We start from the raw sequence: 20,595 nt of genomic DNA, 5'->3' as shown, positions 1-20,595 counted from the left end.
ACATGTGCATCATTTTGTAGTAGTTTTCTTCAATATGTTTCAAATGATCCGATAACATTCTGGTCTTATAACAACAGAGGACTGGTGAGTTTGTACCTAGATCTACAAATGACTCGCTGTCCCCACTGCTGTCATTGTTTTCCTAAATCACTTTGACCCAGTCTACGTATCTGTTAGGTACTTTCATCATGTATAAAGTAAAGAATTATAGTACTCGTAGATATGTGCTATTGAGCTGGCAATTTTTTACTTGTAAATAACTTAGGATTTAAAGTGAGGTTTTGAGAAAGCAATTTTAACTGAATTAAATAAAAATCTATTATTTCCAAATCTAATCATTGTCCTGTAATTCATGATAAAGTGGAATAGATTTCTAACTTGTGAATCTATGCTTCGAATTTCTAAAATCATTATGTACACTTCTTGGGCAAAGTAAGGGGTGCTTTTACCTTAGAATAAAGTACAAATTTGACTCCTGATTGAAAATTTGGAGATGTTCAGGAAACAACCTCCCCCTTCTGTTTTTACATGGGGGTTTTCCAGAATTACAAAGAGGGAGTGTAAAAAGAAAGATAGTTGGCATGGGTAGAACAATTTGCCCATTTGATCTTGTTCCAGGACCATGCCTGAAAAATAACTAGTGGTCTGGCATCCATGCAATTTTCCTAGATCTTTCTTGGAGATGGTTCAGTTCTGTAAAGCGTGTAACATAAGAGGCTTTAAGGATTTTCAGGATTTTTTTTTTCACTCACCCTGTGTCCACATAATTTAGCGACTGGCCAGTGTGTTTTATAATCTTGAATACCACTCACCAGATACCACAAATGATGCTGGGGTGGGAATGCAGATTCAGAGATGGTGTACCTGAGCTGCAGTTCGACTGAGCTCCACTGCAATGTCCCCTCCAGTGTTCCCAAGACCAATCACTAAGATGCGTTTGCCCTGAAAGCCTGCTGGGATCTTGTACTCTTGGCTGTGCAGGATCTGGCCTTTAAACTTATGGATTCCTGAGGAAAAGGAGGGACCACAAATATCTGGAGTTATAACTTTTTAATTGGCAGGCATAGGGTCTGTGGGAAAAGGGAAGTCCCAGAAATATGGCAGCCCTTTGTTCCTGCTGCCAATTACAGGAAGTACAACCAGTATATCATCTCCTATCCCAACAGATGCAGTAAGCCCAGATATTGATTTAGTACAACATGCCTTGTTAAAAACATAGGAGAACTTATATTCCATGAGTGTTTGCTTTTAAAGCAATTACTCAGGGAAATAAAGCCTACTGCAGACAATAATAAGAAACATCTTATACATGACCCTGAACATCCTAGACAAGAAGTAGATTGTTGATGCATGTTATTTTACCCAGTAGATATGTTCTATCAGATGGGAATTCCCTGGCGGTCCAGTGGTTAATTCCCTGGTCAGGGAGGGGAACTAAGATCCTGCGTGCTGTGAGGCGCGGCCAAAAAAAAAAAGTAACTATAAAAAGAAATATATGTTCTATCAGAATGTGATTTATCTATATAACGTGTTTCCAAATTGAATTAAGCATTTTTCTTTTTTACAAAAAGAAATTTTGTGGCATCTACTCATGTAAATAAAGTCATTATTCTTGTGATTTGGGCTTGTTACATCATGCTTATTTTACTTTGTGCTTTATTATATACTTAATGCTTTATTACACTGTAGGCTTATTTATACTTCATTCTTGTTATTTATATTTGTGTTTCGGATGATCTTTCAAGCACTCTGTCAATATAAGTATCACTATTATGATATTTAATACTGTATATTAAAAGGGCTACCAAGTAGTCTCCTCTTGATTTTTTTTTTTTTTTTTTTTTGGTAATTATCTCCTTGGCATATATAAGACATAAACTGTGGATTCATATAAACTAAGAATGGTAGCAACAGTAGAAGTAGAGCTATTTACAGTGGTGGCTGTCTCACTGGCAAAGCCCATAAACAATTCCCAGGAAATAAAAGTAGAATCTAGGTAATAAAGTCTACCCTTTTTCTTTTCCTTTGTATTTAGTCTAGTTTCACTTGTTCATAGGGCACCACATGCAGAGGCCTTGTACCCAGCGTTTCAGAGCAGAGTTCCTAGTAAGAAATGGCTGTGCCTGACCCTTGAGCTCAGCAGACCATGTGCAGAGATGCAGTGCAGGACACCTCAATTCCAGATGGTGGCGCTGTACTATGTGCAGAGATGCTGCACCTGGCACTGCAATCTGCAGCCAAGAGCAGCACAGCTGTGCCTGAGCTGCAAGAACTCCACCCTCCTCCCTGCTGATGAGATGCCTATAAAGAAGCCCCAGAGCTGGCCTGCTGGGGAAAGACTGTACTAGAGCATGAGCTCGCATCTCTCCACTCTCTGATCAAAGAATAAAACTTTCCTTTGCTTCTGATCCAAACTTGGTCTTGTTCTATCGGCTTGAACAATATGGGGCAGGAGGAGCCTTGGTGGGGACCAACTCAAAAGGGTTGCTAACAAATTTTGGTGACCTAGATGGGATGGGCCATGGCCTTTTCACCACCTATTCACTAGGCTCTGAGCTCGCCCTGGCTCCAGGTGGAGGATGGCAGAGGCTTTGGGAGGTTTGCATGAGGATGACTGACTCTGGTCTTTGAGCTCACCCGGACAGGGTAGAATGGCTGCAGCCTTAGGCCAGATTCAGAGCAACTCTGACCAGCAACTTGAACCCGGGTTTGGTGCACACACAGTGTAGCCCACAGAGTAATCTAGACTGAGCCCCCTTGAGGGGATCATACTGTGGCCTCCAATCCTTGGGGACTGGAGACTGAAAGTCAGGTGTGTTTGCCCACCGCCTCTGGCCGGCTTTCCCACGGTACCGGCTGCCTGGGGATCATGGCGACCTGTGGACACAAGGGAGCCATGGCAGTCTTGCCCACGGTCTCACCAGCAGTGCTGTCCTCTTGACCCATGTACAAAGCAGTAGTGACCATACCAGGGTTTTTGGTCTTCCTCGCCGACCTCCAGGGACCATGACCAAACCATAGTCATTTTTGGTTTGGTAAAGGAAAGTGGCAAGGCCCATCAGCCAAGAGGCAAGACAGGGAAAAGGCTCAGGTAATAAGGACTGCCTGACATTAATGGAACGGGGATGCGTGCTCTGAGTTCAGGAAAAGGCACCAGAGATGCCTGAGTGTGAAAGGGTTCCAAGGTAGGTACACAACCAGCGACTTGATCTCTTCTGGTCAGTGTTTGTTTCTCTGAAGCGGGATGGGGAACCCTATGAATTGCTTGCAAGACCAGGAATCCCATTATCGGGAAACCCTATGAGCTTCTGGCAAGAACAAGAATGGTATCAGCGCAGAATACCAGCTGCCCCCGTGATCTGATGAGTATCCCATGGAATCCCTGGTGTTTTAGCTCTTACCTGGTGGGAAGTCCAAAATCTCCTCTTTTCTGGCCAAAGAGGAAAGAGAAGCCCCCTGTCTCAGACAGCTGTACTACTCCCAAACAGACCGAGTTGGTCAGGAAGTAACATGGTTAAGCTGGTCCAGCCCAGAGGTAGTCCTGTCTAACCTCTTGTGGGACATTTGGCCTGAGGAGAGACTAACTATCTAAACCACAGGCCCTTACAGATTCCAGGGGGACCCCCAGTTATATCAGAGTCCAAGCCACTTGGATGCCTCCTATTTTGGTCTTTGAGGACTCTAGTAAGAGTCTGATGCTGGTTCCTGGACTGGATATCTTATTTAGGCCAAATCTTGTGGCATTTGTGTGTCCCTGCCCTCCACTAGAATCACTCTAACTGCTCCCTTTGGTAGTTTGAAACAAATCTGAAGCAGAAAATCTAAGGTATGGGGACCCAAATATCTGCCATACTGAAGGACAGCCCATTAGGGTACATTCTGCAGAACTGGAAGTTTTCAGGATATCACCCTCTGACCCAAAAACATTTCAGCAGGAAAGAAACCTGTCAAGTGGAATAAGATATAGGAAATCAATCATGAGCCAACAGATTGGCATTCCTGGAGAGCTTCGGGGAATGCCTCTGGATCTATCCTACCAATGACCCTGAGTCATTGGAAGGGAATACCAAATAGCTGAGGTCATGGTAACTCCTGGCATGAAAAATACAATCAGTTGGATAGTTGAGACTTGCCCCATCTGCACAATGAACAATTCCAACACCAGACTCCCGAGAGGCCCCCAGGTAAGGCCTGTTCAGATCAGACAGACATATCCTCGGGAAGACTGGCAGACTGATTTCACTGTCATGGCGAGTGTACTTGGCGCTTTCAAGTATCTCCTGGTGCTAGTAGACTCTTTTTCTAGGTGGATAGAAACATTACTAACAGAAATAATTCCTACATTTGGGCTCCCAGGATCCCTACAAACCGATAATGGTCCAGCATTTGTGTCTCAAGCAGTGAAGGGGATCACGCGCACTGTGGACAGAACTGCACGCAGCCTGGAGGCCCCAATGGGGGGGAGTAGAGAGATCCAATCAGCCTTTGAAACAGGCCTTAGCCAAGCTATGTCTGGAAACTCAAGAAAAGTGGATTAGGTTGCTTCCAATTGCCCTGCTCCGCATGTGATTCACCCCAAGGGATAAGTTAAGTGCATTTGAATTCACATATGGTAGACCCACTACCCGAGCCTGAGAGAAGGGACACCTTAACTTAAAATGCAACAACTCAAGTGTGCCCTCCAGGGAGGAGAAACCATGGAAGCTCTCACAGAATACGGTAATCAGGTGCTGCCTGCACCCACTGACCTGGCCCTCCACCCATTCTGGCCAGGAGACTGGGTGCACCTAAAAACCTGGAACACCAGCCACCTGCAAGACCAGCTCAGTCCTAAGGGCAATGGACCCCACTAGATGACCCTAACCACCCGCTCTGTCCTGAGCTTGCAGGGATTACTCTGCGGGCACATCACCCTTGAGCGAAGAGGCCCCCAAACCCCAACCTCCAGAGAGACAACCTGGGGCCCTGGGCCCCCCGACTACTCATGTGAACCTCTCTCTGAGCTGAAGCTTCTTTTCCAAAAAAACAACAAAGTGTGACACGGGATACTTAGGCCACAGCAATGAGCCTCCACATCAGGGCATGTTAGCCTAAGGCAAGAGACATAGATACCTGCATTTTTAGGAAACACTTGCTCTTGCTAATACTTGGGCCACATATCTTAAATTACCTGTTGTTCTTTCTCTCTGAAAGGTTAGACAAATGGTGGTCGCTCAGGGATACGAACAGTTAGGGTTGAAGCCTGGTGACCATCAAACACATCTAAAGGCAGCTGGGAAGAAGCTCTGGGCCTCTCCCTGGGGTTAAGACAATGCCCCAGATCAACAGGAAAGCAGTTACAGAAGAGGGGCCTGCACCCCTCAGCGCCTCTCGCAAAAGACAGAGGAGGAATTTGTCACCAGCAAAGCCCATTCTGGGTAATAGGATAAGTTTAACCTTTTTTTCTTTTCTGTTGTGCTTAGTCTGGTGTCATTTGCTCACAGGGTGCCGCGTGCAGAGGCCTCGCTCTTGGTCCTTCAGACCTGAGTTCCTAGGGTCCACCCCGCGACCTGGAGAGAGCAACACGTGGGCGCCTGTCTCGCGAGAACTCCGCCCCCTCCCCACTGACGAGAACCTTACAAAGCGGCCCCTCTGTGGCCTTTCCTGGAAAGCGCCTTCTCTAGAGCCAGATCTCGCCCCTCTCCATTCTCTGATCAAAGAATAAAGCGTTCCTTTGCTTCTGAACTGAATTTGGTCTCTTGGCTTGAACAACACCAGGCAGGAGGTTGGGGACCAACTTGAAAGGGCCTCTGGTAACAGCTGCAGCAATGGAAATTATCAGAGGTGGCAGAGGAAAAAAAGGCGATGGGGCCAGCGACCTTCAGACCTACTGACTGGTGTGATGACAAAGAATCAGAAAGGGAGGCTCTGCACTTGAGAGGACTCCTCAGCGTCTCACCCCAATTCTTCAAGTACTTTTGCAATTTTAATGTAAGAAGATAAAACTGTCTCCTGGACCTATCACTCTCCTACCCTACAGTCACTGATTCATTCATTTACTCAATAACATTTATTGAAGAGCTACTATACAATGTTTTATAGGAGTCTTTGCCTGCTGAGGCCCCCAAAGCTGAAAACTAAATGCCATAGTTGCCTCATTCCCAAGGAGGTGCTAAACCAACTAGGCAGAACTTATAAAGAAGGTGTATGCAGCCCAGTTTTGCAATCCTTAGCCCCTTACTCACTTTCAGAGACTGAAGTCGATGTGGCCAGAGGTTGGAAATTGGAGACTTTCAGGAAAGGATTTAAAGTGCTGTCGCATTTTCTGTCCCCAAGACACAGAGCCAGATTTGAGGGGTTTCCGGGAGACCTCTGGGAGACCTTGACCCTTGGAATCTATGGAGCACAGAGATGGGTGTGTGACCCATGCTTGAAAGGCTGTGACTGGAACTGCCTGCAAGGGGTGGTGGCTGCCCCAGTAGCAAGTTTTTCATCTACTGCTGAAAGTGTGGAATACATGTTTCATGTGGACCAGATGAAAGCCAGGTAGAAGAGAGCCTGTCTGATGCCAACTTAAAGGGACTTTGCACAAGGTAGCCATCTGGACTGGCAATGAGACCTTAACAGATAGTCTGTATGGAAGTAACCTGGGGAGGAACTAGGGTTTATGGACTTGTAAAATGGCCAGACTGAGAGTGGTTGGTCTACAACAGGGGCTGCACTGAGAGAGCCCCAGCAAGGGGGCATCTCTCTGGAGCAGAGCCTAGGAAAGCCGCCCCCAAGACCTGAGAGAACTAGCACCTGATTGGTGCCAGTCAAGAAAAGCCTTTCCTGCACCCTTACTTCTTGTCTTTCCCCTGACTCCAATTCTGGAAGGGCCGGAGACTGCTGCTGGTAGGCCAAGGGTTTGCAGGAGGAGGAACTGGCAGAGGAGGGGAGCAGCCAGGCACACCATCTCTTCCCACTGCAGCTGTCAGCACAAAGCAGATGCTAGCTGGGGGAGGGGAGAAGCTTCACCGTTACAGGTAATTGCAAGTTTTTACTATTACATGAGACAGAACATTTCAGTTATAAAAACGAGAAGTTGGGGGAATTCCCTGGTGGTCCAGTGGTTAGGACTCTGTGCTTCCACTGCAGGGGTCATGGATTCGATCCCTGGTCAGAGAACTAAGATTCTGCATGCCATGTGGCATAGCAAACCCCGCCCCCCCCCCCCCCCCAAAAAAAAAACCAACGATAGCAGACTTTTCATTATTTGAGAGTGACCAGAAAAGCGTTGGGAATGGCCTGAAATTGCAGCCAAGGGCAGAAGCCCTGCAGATGAGGCCTGCAGGGACCTATTTTTATAAGAAAAAACACAGTTGGTTAATAACTGTGCCTTACATGACCCACACTTTCAGCACTGTACAACCCAAGGCACTGTTTCAGGTTTTAGGTTTAGGACACGTGAGGATAAAAGGCAGTCTTTACCCTGAAGGAGTTTATCCTCGCGTGAGAAATAGGCAAATAGACAATAGCTAACTAATGCTTATTCAGCCCTTAGTAGCAAGTCCCAAACACCCTTCTAAGGGCTTTATACATATTAATTAGTTTAAAACTCACAACAACTTCATAGGGTGAACAATATATGTATTTTTTTTAATAAATTTATTTTTTATTTATTGGCTGCATTGGGTCTGTTGCTGGGCGCAGGCTTTCTCTAGTTGCAGAGAGCGGGGGCTACTCTTCCTTGTGGTGCATGGGCTTCTCATTGTAGTGGCTTCTCTTGTTGCTGAGCGTGGGCTCTAGGCACGTGGGCTTCAGTAGTTGTGGCTCACAGACTCTAGAGTACAGGCTCAGTAGTTGTGGCGCACAGGCTTAGTTGCTCTGCAGTGTGTGGGATCTTCCCAGAGCAGGGCTTGAACCCGTGTCCCCTGCGGGCAGATTGTTAACCACTGCGCTACCAGGGAAGTCCCAGGGTGAACAATATTATAATTCAATTTTACTAATGCTGAGAGTGAGGCACAGAGAAGTTAAGCAACTTGCCCAAGGCCGAACAGTAAGTAGCAGAGGCTGGACAGGAAGTCAGGTCATCTGACTCCGGAGCTCAGCTGTCAAGCATGATACTATACTGCATCGTAACAGGAGGCATTACGATGGACACTGGCCTAGACTGACCTAGGGGAGGCATCCTGGTGGAACTGAGGACGTGATTCTTTTTTTTGTGAAAGAACGACATTAGAAAGATGATTAGGAATTTGAAAAGGGAAGCACTAAGAGGGTTTCAAGAAGGGGGAAGAGCACGTACCCTGAATGCATTAGAGAGTGGGGCTTCAAGTCATTTACTGAGGTTTGGCTGGAGAGAAACTTCCTTAGGGCTCAACCATGGTTCACAGATTTTGTATGTACCTAACACAATGCTTTTGAAATAATAGGTTCTACATAATTGCATATTTGAGCAGGAGACCCAAGAAAAAGTACAGAATGCATAGGTAGTTCTGAGTCAATGATTATGTCAGTAATGGACTGCCTCCTCCCCCCTCAAAGGAATCTACTTGGTAAATCAAAACTACTAATTCAGAAAAAAAAAAAAAAAAGGGTCTGCTGAGGGGTATAGGGCTTAATTTGCCTTGTCACCAAATATCTCTGGAGTACTTTGCTATTGTGGTTTATTCATCTTATAATTATTCCCCTAATGTTGTGTGTTGGAAAATGGTTAGCAACTGCCTCAGGAGAAGGAACACCAGGCACTTGAAGTCCATGTACAACGCTCACAAAGTTTAAGGATATTTGTTAAAGATCGATCAAATATAATTAGGCATGTGAAATCACTAATCTGTAATTAATGATTACAACTGTTATGTGTTTAGAGAGTTACTCTCACACAACTTCTGAGCATGGGAGAGAGAAGAATGAAGAGGCATGACCTGCAGAACTGGACTTTGTGCTACTCATCCCATGATGTCCGTAAGGACTCTGGGAGGATCCAGCAGTCCGAGGTGGAATGGTTGCGGAGGCCGGGGTTATAACTTAACTAAGAGGGGGAAATAATTCTTAGTCTGGGGGAAGTCAGGTTCTTCCAAGCAGGTCTCAGGTGGTGCATAATAGCTCACAAAAGGTCATGATTCGTAACAGTAGTAGCTACTGTTTATGGAGTGCTTATTGTGTGCTCTGTACTATGCTAAGTTATTTTACACAGATGCTCTCATTTAGTCCTCATCACTACTCTGAGATGGGACCTCATATTTCCACTTTGCTGAGGCTTAGAGAGGTCAGGGTCTGGAACCAGAACTTTGTTCATAACCTTTATGCTAAATGTTACTTATCCAGGGCCATTGCCTGCAGGGAACCGTAGCAGACCAGAACTTCCTGGAAACCTTACACCAGGGGTCCCCAACTCCTGGGCCACGCTGTTAGGAACTGGGCAGCGCAGCAGCAGGTGAGAGCGAGTGAGTAGCGAGTGAGTGAGCGAAGCTTCCCCTGCAGCTCCCCATTGCTCCCCATCGCGCACATAACCACCTGAACCATCCCCCACCCCACCACCGTCCTTGGAAAAACTGTCTTCCACGGAAATGGTCCCTGGTGCCAAAAAGGTTGGGGACCGCTGCCTTACACCGTGTACACTCACTGAGATACCTCACTCTGGAAACACAGAGGAAATTGGGATTATCTGTCCTGCTGTCCCCCTGTAAAAGATTCTTCTAAAGGCTGGTCGTAAATCAAGACCCCCTCAGAAGGAGTCTCTAAAATCTTATGTATGGGTTTCTTCCTTCCCCAACATCTGGGTTTTAGGGCAAAAGAGAGGGGCACCTCAATATTTCTATTACAATCATTCCTCCCCCACCTCCCGGAGGTCAGTAAGGTATGTAGAAATGTCTACTCTCAAGATGATGCAAAACTGTGTAGCTATTCCAGTTTTATGTTTAGCCAGTTTCTTTCCTTGGGACCCATTCTGTCAGTCTGGACACTTCATGCTGCCACAAGGATCATCACCTCTCAGCTCTTGACTTCTCTTTTGCAGCAGTGTTCTTTAGTTATAGTCGCAGTGAAACTGAAGGCAGTTAGGAGTAAAGGATTAGCCACCTCAAACCTGACAAGACACGTAATTCCAAAAGTATCACTTGTTTGACACTTGTGACACATTTCCCTATAGAAGCACTGTTACAAAAGGCAGTTATATATCCCTTTAGTTCTGTGTGATTGTGTAGTCAGCCTCTAGACTAGCAACAAGCCTGAAGCTGACCCACCATTTACAATATTGCTTCTTTGCAAAATTATATATTGAATTCTCCTTCAGTTCCTAATATATTTTAAAAATAGAATATTTTGTTAATAGAATTTTTGTTAATTTGTTCATAACATTTCATTTTTAAAAATTAATTATTTAATTAATTGGCTGTGTTGGGTCTTTGTTGCTGTGTGTGGGCTTTCTCTAGTTGCGGTGAGCGGGGGCTACTCTTCGTTGTGGTGCTCAGGCTTCTCATTGCGGTGGCTTCTCTTGTTGAGGAGCACAGGCTCTAGGAACAGGGGCTTCAGTAGTTGTGGCATGTGGGCTCAATAGTTGTGGCTCACAGGCTCTACAGTGTAGGCTCAGTAGTGGTGGCACACGGGCTTAGTTGCTCCACGGCATGTGGGATCTTCCCAGACCAGGGCTCGAACCCGTGTCCCCTGCATTGGTAGGCAGATTCGTAACCACTGTGCCACCAGGGAAGCCCTATATTTCATTTTCTATTGGCAAAGGTTTGCAAACTTTTTTCTTCACATCTTCCTTTCTTAAAAGTTCTTTTAATTTCTCAAAGAAGTTTCAAAACTTCATACTCAGTTGCCTTTAGGGCCACTTATGAGTAACAGAAGAAGAGTAGCTTTACTACATTTTAGTAATCCTCATTTGACCTCAAAAGAGGGAGATTTGCCAGTTGTGAGTATATAAAAAGAACATGCTATTGGATCAAAAGCATTTCCCAAGGGGAATTTCTAAAATGCCGTTGTGTGGATAGCCCTGGCTTAGGAGGCCAATGGATTATTATTGTGATGACCATTTTGGAGGGTGACGATATTTCTTTGCATGTATAATTTCTGGTCTTTTTTTTTTTTTTTTTGGCTGCGTTGGGTCTTCGTTGATGCGAGTGGGCTTTCTCTAGTTGTGGCAAGTAGGGGCTACTCTTTGTTGTGTTGTGCCGGCATCTCATCGTGGTGGCTTTTCTTGTTGCAGAGCACAGGCTCTAGGCACATGGTCTGCAGTAGTTGTAGCATGTGGGCTCAGTAGTTTCGGCACACAGGCCCTAGAGCATGTGGGCTCAGTAGTTGTGACTCGCAGGCTCTAGAGCACATGCTCAGTAGTTGTGGCACACGGGCTTAGTTGCTCTGGGGCATGCGGGATCTTCCTGGACCAGGGATTGAACCTGTGTCCCCTGCCCTTGCAGGCAGATTCTCAACCACTGCGCTACCAGGGAATTCCCCCAGGTCTATTTCTCAAAAAAAATTCTGTCAGGTTTCCTTTTACTCTCATTTCCTTTAAGTTACTGAATTACAGGTCACTGCTGATTCAAATGACCTGTAATTCAATGACAAAATTTAAAGCCTGTTGTTTTCATGACCGATCTGATAGTTTTGAGCGTTATGTGTTCATTGAACTTGAATCAGACAGGTATGATAAAACTTGAATGATAACATCAGTATTTATATTAATAAGTAAATAATAAAACCTGACACCTATATAGTATTTTATATCTTTCAAAGTTACTTCGTACGTATTATTTCTGAGGGTGAACATTAAGTTGTCTATAATCATGAGGAAATATTTCCCATTACAAATCAGTAACTTCTAGAAGAACCCAGAAGAGTAGGCATTGGTTTTAGGTAGAAATGACTCACCAGGAAATGACTCCAAAGGTAAACGGGCATTCAGGAAATGTCCAGTACAAACCATGACGGCATCAAAGACAGCTCTGTCCTGCTTCCCCTCTGTCTCTGTGACAACATTCCACTGACCGGTTTCGGAGAAGTCAGGACGCTTTGTTACGCTGCACACTGTGGTCTGAAAGCAAAAGACAAATGCTTGCTTTCCATTGGTCATCTTGGGACCTCATGCAATGACTGTATGGTAACCATGTCTGTTATTTCAGGTGGGCCAAGTCAGTCCCAAGATAGCAGGTCTGTTAATATTGGTTTACCTTCTCCCTAGAGAAGTTAAATAACTTGAGCAAAATCTCAAAAGTGGTCATATAGATTAAGACCCAAAACATCTGAATGCCTTCACTGCCATTCAGTTTTTATTCCTGGTGAGAAGGAGATGAGTTAAAATACTGATGGTCACAAAAATTTAGGAAAATGAGTTTTGACTCATTATAATTTCTGAGGTTCAGACCTCTAGTCATTTCTTCCCAATGGGTTTCATGAACAAAATCCATTTTTCCTTTCTTCTCAAAAAAAAAAAAAAAAATCTGAATTTCATCCTAAATGAGAGTTTGGATTTAGAGGAAGAACCAGAAATTCAGTATTTTAGTGACTTATTTGAGTAAAACATGACCAGCATGATTATTATGTACCTTATTCATATAGAGAGAAAGTCAGGAAGAAGTTTATTTAAGCATCCCATTTCCATCAGATGGGTGAATGGGCCAGCTGCTATTCATTAACCTTCCATAACCCAAGGTGTCTTACCCTAAACTGAATGTATTTCAGCAGGCCAAAGTGCTCAGCAACCTCTTGGAGGTACTCCCAAAATTTTTCTTGGTTCATGAAATTGGGATAATCTTCTTGGAAGGGGAAGTTGCTGTAACATGACATTTCTTTGCAGATGTTTGTCACTAATGACTTGTAGACCCTGGTCATCCCATCTGTAGAAGTTTCCTGTGGTGAAAGCACAGTTAGCCTGATGGGGCGGCATGGGGGCAGAGGTAGGGGTGGGGGAGGTGTGGATAGGAGGCAGACAGCAGAGACCATCAGCAGTTAGTGCCCCATTTGTAATTCCAAAGAGTTTCTGGAAATTTTAGCATTGGGTCCCCATGCTATAGTTCTCAGAAATCACCGGTGGGGTTGGAGTTGTAAAATACAATATCTTTCTCAAACTACAAAGAAGCTAACAACATTTAACATGGCTCTCCGAGACTGACACTGCCCTTCAGCAATCCATGAATGCGGGCCCGTGGTCTCTCCTGCTGATCTCTTCCTTCTTCCCGTACCATGATTACTCCCTCTGCTCATGCTCTGCACCTCTCCCTCTAGCCTTTGCTTAAGGAACTCCTCACTGATTTTTCCACTTATTGTCTATGTATATTTTCAACCACTCTCTCTTCATTGGCTCCTTCCCATCCACACTTAAAGTAAAATACCGAGGACTCAAAATTTCAAAGCAAAACTCCCTTTCAACATACATCCCCTTCCAGCCTTGTCTCCCTCTGTCTTATCTCAGTCTTCAGGAAAGAATCATCACATACTGGCAGCCTCTGTTTTCTCCTGGACTCCTCAACTCATTATCTTGTCTTGATCTCTGTCATTCAAAAATAAAACAACAAACAAAAAGATCTATATTAAAGGCACCAGTGAACTTCTCATGGCCAAAGCTAATCTCTATTTCTTCTTCAAGTCTCTTTCTTCGCCATCATGTTCTCTAAGAAGCCTTCCATGACCCAACAGATCTTCACAAGGTAGCTCCTGTGCACCCCCTCCACCCCCGCCCTAGCACCCTGTACTTTGAACACAGAATCCATCATACTGCATTGTAACGATCTGTTTACTGTTTCTGTTACCCACCAGACTGTAAGGAGGGTTGGGTCCTTGTCTATCTTGTTCCCTATATGTCCTGGTAGGGGGACATCACAAGTACTTGTTGAATGGATGAAAATGAATACTATAATTGCATTTTTGAAAAAAAAAATTTGTATGACTAGAAGAAATTACATCAAAATTTTAATAGCACGGACTCATGAGTATTGATATTATATTTAATTTGTATTTTTCTTTTGTTTAACTTAGTATTATTTTCTAAAATTAACCTATGTCACTTTACAATAGGAGAAGGAAACCAAACCAACCACGGGGTCAAACAGCAGAAGGTACACAAACCAGACCTAATACTTTCTTCTACACTGACATTTGGTGGCTTGATGAGGCCCACAGTAAACCAGAAAAAAATTATTTTTCCCCAGTATGCTATAATCCTAGGGTTGTGATCACTTACATGCATTTGCTTATTCTGTTTTCTTCACCATCCATCAAAGACTGGAAAATGCTACCTCCTCCGAGAAGCCTTCCCTCATTCATACCAGTTTGAAGTATCCCCCACCCCCCAGCCTTGAGCTCCCACTAAAGGCTGCTCTTCTCTCTTTGACCAAAGCATTTAAATATTTGGGTCTACCATCTTCTGACACCTAATACCCTACCACTGGGGCAGATCCCTTTATTCCCTCTGAAGACCCTGCCATTCCCAGTGACCAGGCCAATTCTGGCCAGAGGCAGGTGGCATTTAGCCATTTCCAGCCCCACTTCCTGGTGTTCAAGTCACCTAATGGCTGGCCTAGCCTTGAGCATACCCTACCAGGCTGAATATTCTACTCCTAAGAAGGGTGGATTAGTACCTGGGTTCTTCTTCTGATAATGTGAAAACTAGCCCCTAGACCTTTCAAAGTCTGGATTCTTGCCTCACCCTTGTCAGTTCTCTTCCCAAAGACCTGAACGTGCCTGGGGGCTGGGGCTCCACTCCCTGATGCCAACTTCTGTCCTTCCTAAGGAGTCATCTGCTCCATATTCACTAAGGCCACTCAGCTTACCCAACGTGACACTCCACTACTTTGTCTTAGAATGTCCATGGCCTGGAAATCATCATAACTCCCAATACTATGTTCGTTTATCAGACTTAACTCTTTCTTCCTCTTTCCTTCGTCTCTTTCCCCTACCCTGCCAATTCTCCAAGTTCATCACCTATCAGACTGCATCTGCATGGGGTCAGCAGGACACCATACACAAACTTGTGTCACCGCAGTGAGCTGCTCCCTTGCTAGACCACCAAGTTAGGCTAAAGCCACCATGCCTGGGCAGGGAGAAAGCAAACAGCCAGATTATGATCGGTGGAGGTGGGGGGTATGAACTACGCACAGTGAACTTCCACAGTCCCCCGATGTCATTACTTCTTTCAAAGCAGGTGGGCTCCAGGCCCTCATCCAAGCAGCATTTGATGGAGGACAGGCCACTCACACCAGCTCCAATCACCGCCACTCGCTTGGCCATGGTGTGTTCTGTGTGAGAGAGGTTGAGCAATGCTTCTTTATATGACGAGGCTAAAAGGAAGCCCTTGTCACAGAACTCAACTTTTACAGTGATATAAATACCCTCCTTTCATCTTTGAGCTGAGGCAAAAATCACATTTTGGCTAAAGATGAGGGCCCTGAAATCAGACTGTTTTGGTTTGACTCTTGGCTTCATTTATTTATAGTATGACCTTAGGCTAGTTGTTGATCTTCTCTGTGCCTCAGGTTTCTCATCACTACAATGGGAGTGGAGATAATAATACCTATTTTAAATATCTGCTATGAAATTAAATGACTGAGATATGTTGGAAGTGTGTCTGCTACATAGTAAGTGCTCAATTAAATTTTGCTCATATTATTAGCTAGTGTAGCCAGGACCTTGATCCCTTTAAGACTTTAGATCCTTTCAATATTAAAAGGACTCTTTGCTATCACCCAGTCCCTCTGAAATGCTAGGAATTGCAACCAGCAAAGATGTTAGTTTTTATTCAAAGCATCTAAAACCCTAAAGAACAGCTAGTCATGGGCTATGTCCTGCCAGCAAAAAAGATATTACATGAATTTAGGGAAGGTTCTTACTTTTGCACAGAAAAAGGTTTACTGACTGTAATATAGAACTAAGTCCCAAGGAAAGTCACATGGCATATTCTAGAGACCAAGATGAGGTCATATGGAAATGGGGATGCCGAACTTGTCAGGAGAGACTGGAGGAAGTATAATTGTGTCATGGGATTTATGGGCGTTTTTCTTGATTTTATGTTTTGGGCTTCTGCAAACATCAACGTAGCTTTTGCTTTGATTAGATGGGCTAACCACTGAGTTAATTCCAGCAAATCAGGTTTACGTCACACGGAGGCCTTGAAGTGTCAGATGGACTCAGTTGTAAGTGCTGCCTTTTCCTTAACCCTCTTGGCCAGTCTGAGAGACACAAGAAGAGTAGTTGACTAATTTGACTTTGCCTTTGAAGACATGGTACTTTTTGAGGAGAGACCTTGCTGTATAACTCATGTGAGTTTTGTCGTGTCATGCCCACTTACCATAGTGGTGTTTGCCTTGAGAGACCAAGAGAGAACATATTTATTGAGCCCTGAACACCAGTAAATGGGAAAACATACAGCATTATCATTGACCGTGACTTAAGACCACTCTGTTAATAAAAGGCTGTCTCGAGAGACTCTGGATATCTGAGGATGAGCCTGGATGTGCACATCTCATTGGTCTGAGAGCCTGAAGTGTCCTGTGATTCCTGCTACTAAACCTCTTCGCTCACCTGAGCTCAGGCTTGCTGCCACACCTTCTGGTTGGGCTTGGGGGAATCTGTCCTTATGGCTTTGTAGCTTACCTCCTAGATAGATCAGAACCCCCAGCCACAAAAGCAAAGTGGAGTTACTGACTCTACAGAGGGCAGAAGAAGACTCCTGAGCCCTCAGACCCCTTGGACTCGCCAGATTCCAGAGCAGGATCCAGGGATTTGCAACAAGGATCAGAGGGATTTCTCAAGTCTGCCTCTTTCCAAATCTTACTTGCCACCCTGCCCTTTGTAAGGTTGAGACCTTCATGCTTGGCTTCATTATTTATAGCAAAATTTACACTTTTCCCCTTGAGACTTTTGGTTTATTTGGGAGTCTCTGTTGATTTGGAAGAGTTGGGGTGGGGGCGGGGGCGGGGGCGGTGGGGATGAGCTCAGCGTAGAACAACCCACACTTTTCAATTTCATTTTAAACTACACTATAATCTTTAGGTAGAGGCTTATTTAATTTCCCAAATCACAGTTCTTCCTTTACAATCAATAAAGTTTGAATAATAATCTTCTTTCTATCTAAAAAAAAGAATGGACTTTGGAGGCAGCCAGCAGAACTGGGTTTGAACTCTGTCTCTGCTACTGACTAACCATGTGACCCCAAACAACCTGTTTACACACCTTAAGACTTAAGTTTGCAAATAAGAAAAACTGCCATATTGAAGGATTGAATATTAAACAGTGATAATAATTACACAAAACTGCCTAGCACCAAATACTTACTCAGCATTAACTTCTCACCTTCCTGACACCCTCCTTTCCTCTCTTCTTTCTGGAAAAGACAGCCCACACAGATAAAATTTATCAACAATTTTGGAAACACATAGGCAAACATACCTGTGGTTTCCTTTGAATTAAGGAGCAAAAGCTTTTAATCAGAAATAAATGGCCTTCACCGGTAAGAACACTTAAATTTCCAGGGCACTAGGTATAGGTCTGGAATTGCTATGTTGTGTTTTTACAATAATAATATGAAAGAAATAGTTGTTAATTGCGCTGGTTAAAATAAAAAATGTGCTAAAGTGAACAGACTGGCAGCAAATTAATTCACTCAACAGAGGTACCCTGTGTACCTCTAAGGGCAGGTACTGAGCCAAGTGCGGGGGCCCCCAAAATGATTAAGAACCAATGACTAAATAATAGTAATAACCATAGCCCCAGTGACTGTTCACAAGAAGATGCCATTATTTGGAGAGTCTGACACACATGATACCACATGGTGCTTCCTGTTTTAATAGCAGCGTGCTCTGGGTACAAATGTTTGCAGACACTCTTGGGCTGCTTAGCTATGCCTGGAGACCTAGTTAGAGACACATAGCAAGTTGTGTTTTTCTTGAGCAAAAACACCTTGTCCTTTACAGACTGCCTTAGAGACTAAGTGCCAAATAACTGTGCCCAAAATAGATGTGGATTGAAAGGCAGGGGAGAATACTGCAGGCTTGAAGAGGACGTAAGGTGTGTTAAGCTTTTTGTAAACTATCAAAGTGTGCTATAAACATAAGGTCCCTTGTATGGCAAAGGTTACTAACATTTAGTTCCTTAACAGGAGGGGTTCTAAACTACTGAACTGGACTTTTGAACAACACGAAAACCCCATCCCATACCTAACAGAGCAGAAAACGTAGGAGTCATTTTGAGACATGAAGAGAGTTGGATGATTAGCAAATTATGTAGCTGATTATGATGTTTGAGTTTGGACTTTGATCTATTTATATTTCTTATTATCACTCTACCAGTGCTCTTCCTTGGCTGTGGTATTTCTTAACTTAACATCTGCGGAATATTTTGTGTTTCCCAATGCCTGGCAATTCCACCTCATCCAAAAGATGAAAGCACAAGTGAGCCTGGAATCACAGACAGTCCCACGATTCTGTTATTCTCACCCACATCTTCCTTCCGGGTGGTTTCCCCCTACAACATGACTGTTTCCTCACAACTTTCCTTGGCTTCCTGGTTTTCTCCATAACTCTGCTGCTTTAACCCTAATCAAGAGGCTCTCAAAGGAGATCACATTCATTTTTAAGGAGTGCACTCACCGAGGAGAATAGTCATTCTCTGTGAAAGCTTCTGGAAACATTTCATTAAACATTAAAAAAGAAAAAAAAAAAAAAATCCAGGACACTTACCTTGTTGGCATACAGCAGATATTTTGATAAATTATTTTTCAAAGCCAAAAGCCAAAGATAGTGTCTGTCTTAAAAAAAAGATTCCAAACGCAATCTCTTTATTCTAAAAGAAAAATAAAAAATAAAGGAATGCTGACTTAAAGTGCTCTCGGTTTAAAACAAAAACCACCCGTCTTTCCTGTCATGCTGATGACAGCAGAAACTATACCCACTGAAGAAAAAAAAGTTGTGTAGGGCACCAGCTGGATACTTCCGTGATCTCGAGGGAGGGCTAAATGACGAGTTAGAATAAAGCTTTCGGTTTCGAAGCCCCAAGCGACTTCTGCCCTTTTCCTCCACCCTCCCAAACGTCACAGTTCCGACGGAGCCCTAAACTTAAAGGGGAGCACGTGGTAAGCGACTGCTCTTCTCATTGTAGCCTTTAGAGGGCGCCAAGCCACCCCAAACCACAATCCCCGGTGGAACAGCCATTCTACCTCTACTTAAAGTCTGACTTGAATTAATCCCTTGAACCATCATAGGAACTGTCCATAGGAGAAATTCAATTAAGTGACTATCATATCATCAAGTTCTCCCAAGTCTAGAGTTCCCTAACCCCAGAAGTGTGATTTCAAAATTCAGAATTTATAAGGAATTTAAGCAGTTTCATCCTTTCCGAAAGGGTCAGCAGAGGAAGCTGGTAAAACATGTTTGAAAAAAGTGTAAAATTGGTTTTAGGTATTAGTCTAGGGCACAAGGTGAGGAATAATTACAGAAGCACTGGCAATAATAGAATACTAAGTAGGCACCACCTTTTTTTTTTTCTTCTTCCTTTTCTTCTCCATTGAGTGCTTGGAAACCAACATAAAAGACCATTTTAGGCTCATTGAAGAGTTTCTAGACCAGGGGTGCAAAAGAAGATGCCCACAGGGGTCAGGAAGGTAACCTAAATGAGGGAAGAGGGCTGGGATAAGATCTGACTGGAAAGCACATCCCCCATCTATTAGGTTCAGCTAAATGGTCTTATTTGAGAGCTTAAGCTCCAAATTGCAAGGTTTTAGGTTCCTTTCAATAGAAACTGCAAATTAAGATTTTTAAATAAAATTCAATAGAAATTGGCAACAAATTAATTTTTCTTTTGAAAAATATTAAGCCCACAGAAAAGTTGAAAGAACAATTTTCTTAATGCACACTAATGTATCCCTCACCCATTTCATCAACTAGCAACCTCTTGACACATTGAAATTTTCTCCGCCCCCTCTTTCTCCACACGTGTACACACACACACACACCTGTGCACACACATATGAAAGTAGTCTTCAAACATCAGGATGCCTTCAGGATATTTCAGCACATATTTCACAAGAGTAAGGGCATTCTCCCACACAATCACATTACCGTTACCACATCTAAGAAAGTCAATATAAATTCAGTAATGTCATCCAACATACAGTCCACTTTCTAATTTCTCCAATATTCTTACTTAGTGGTATACTGGAGCTGGCTTGCACAGTGAGAATATGCGTCTCTTCCAAGTTCAGTGATAGCTTGGCATTACACACAGTAATGTTCAACATAGTAGCTTGACATTGTTCATGGTGGGGGTGTTTACATCATGAAAACTGGTAAACACTACAAATCCTAGCTCTCCCCACACCCCTGGCCATTTTTTAAACATTTATCTGTATACCACTCATTTTTGGTTCAATGGCTTTATTGAAGTATAATTGATGCACAAAAAAAATCGGCATATATTTAATGTATGTAATTCGATGAGCTTGGACATATGCATACATCTGTGAAACTATCACCCCTCAAGGAAATAACATATTCAAAAGTTTCCTCATGCCCCTTTGTTTGTTTGGTTTTGGTAAGACTACTTGACATGAGATATACCCTCAACAAATTTTTATTTATTTTTTATTTATTTACTTATTTATTTATTTTGTGGCTCACAGGCTCTAGAGCACAGGCTCAATAGTTC

At 43.7% G+C, this 20,595-nt stretch overlaps 1 protein-coding gene across 2 annotated transcripts in view; it reads right to left on the bottom strand.

Annotated features, from left to right (window-relative positions):
• The window catches only part of FMO4 (flavin containing dimethylaniline monoxygenase 4), a 29,844-nt gene extending 10,948 nt beyond the window's left edge, over positions 1-18,896 (bottom strand). The window contains exons 1-5 of one of the 2 annotated variants that reach the window (XM_057728132.1): positions 18,633-18,896; positions 15,055-15,194; positions 12,622-12,810; positions 11,833-11,995; positions 865-1,007 (exon numbers count right to left, since the gene is read on the bottom strand). In XM_057728132.1, coding sequence (XP_057584115.1) covers positions 865-1,007; positions 11,833-11,995; positions 12,622-12,810; positions 15,055-15,186 — 627 coding nt within the window. In that variant the 5' untranslated portion in view covers positions 15,187-15,194; positions 18,633-18,896. Of the gene's footprint in view, positions 1-864; positions 1,008-11,832; positions 11,996-12,621; positions 12,811-15,054; positions 15,195-17,229; positions 17,269-18,632 lie in introns of those variants that run through there. The other variant, XM_057728131.1, reaches the window with a different exon arrangement.
• Positions 18,897-20,595: the final 1,699 nt, after the last annotated feature.

This window comes from Hippopotamus amphibius, chromosome 3, assembly GCF_030028045.1.
Source record: "Hippopotamus amphibius kiboko isolate mHipAmp2 chromosome 3, mHipAmp2.hap2, whole genome shotgun sequence".
In the NCBI taxonomy this organism is placed as follows: Eukaryota; Metazoa; Chordata; class Mammalia; order Artiodactyla; family Hippopotamidae; genus Hippopotamus; species Hippopotamus amphibius.
Note: the sequence above shows the minus strand (reverse complement) of the source record. Positions and strands in the feature narration are given on the sequence as shown.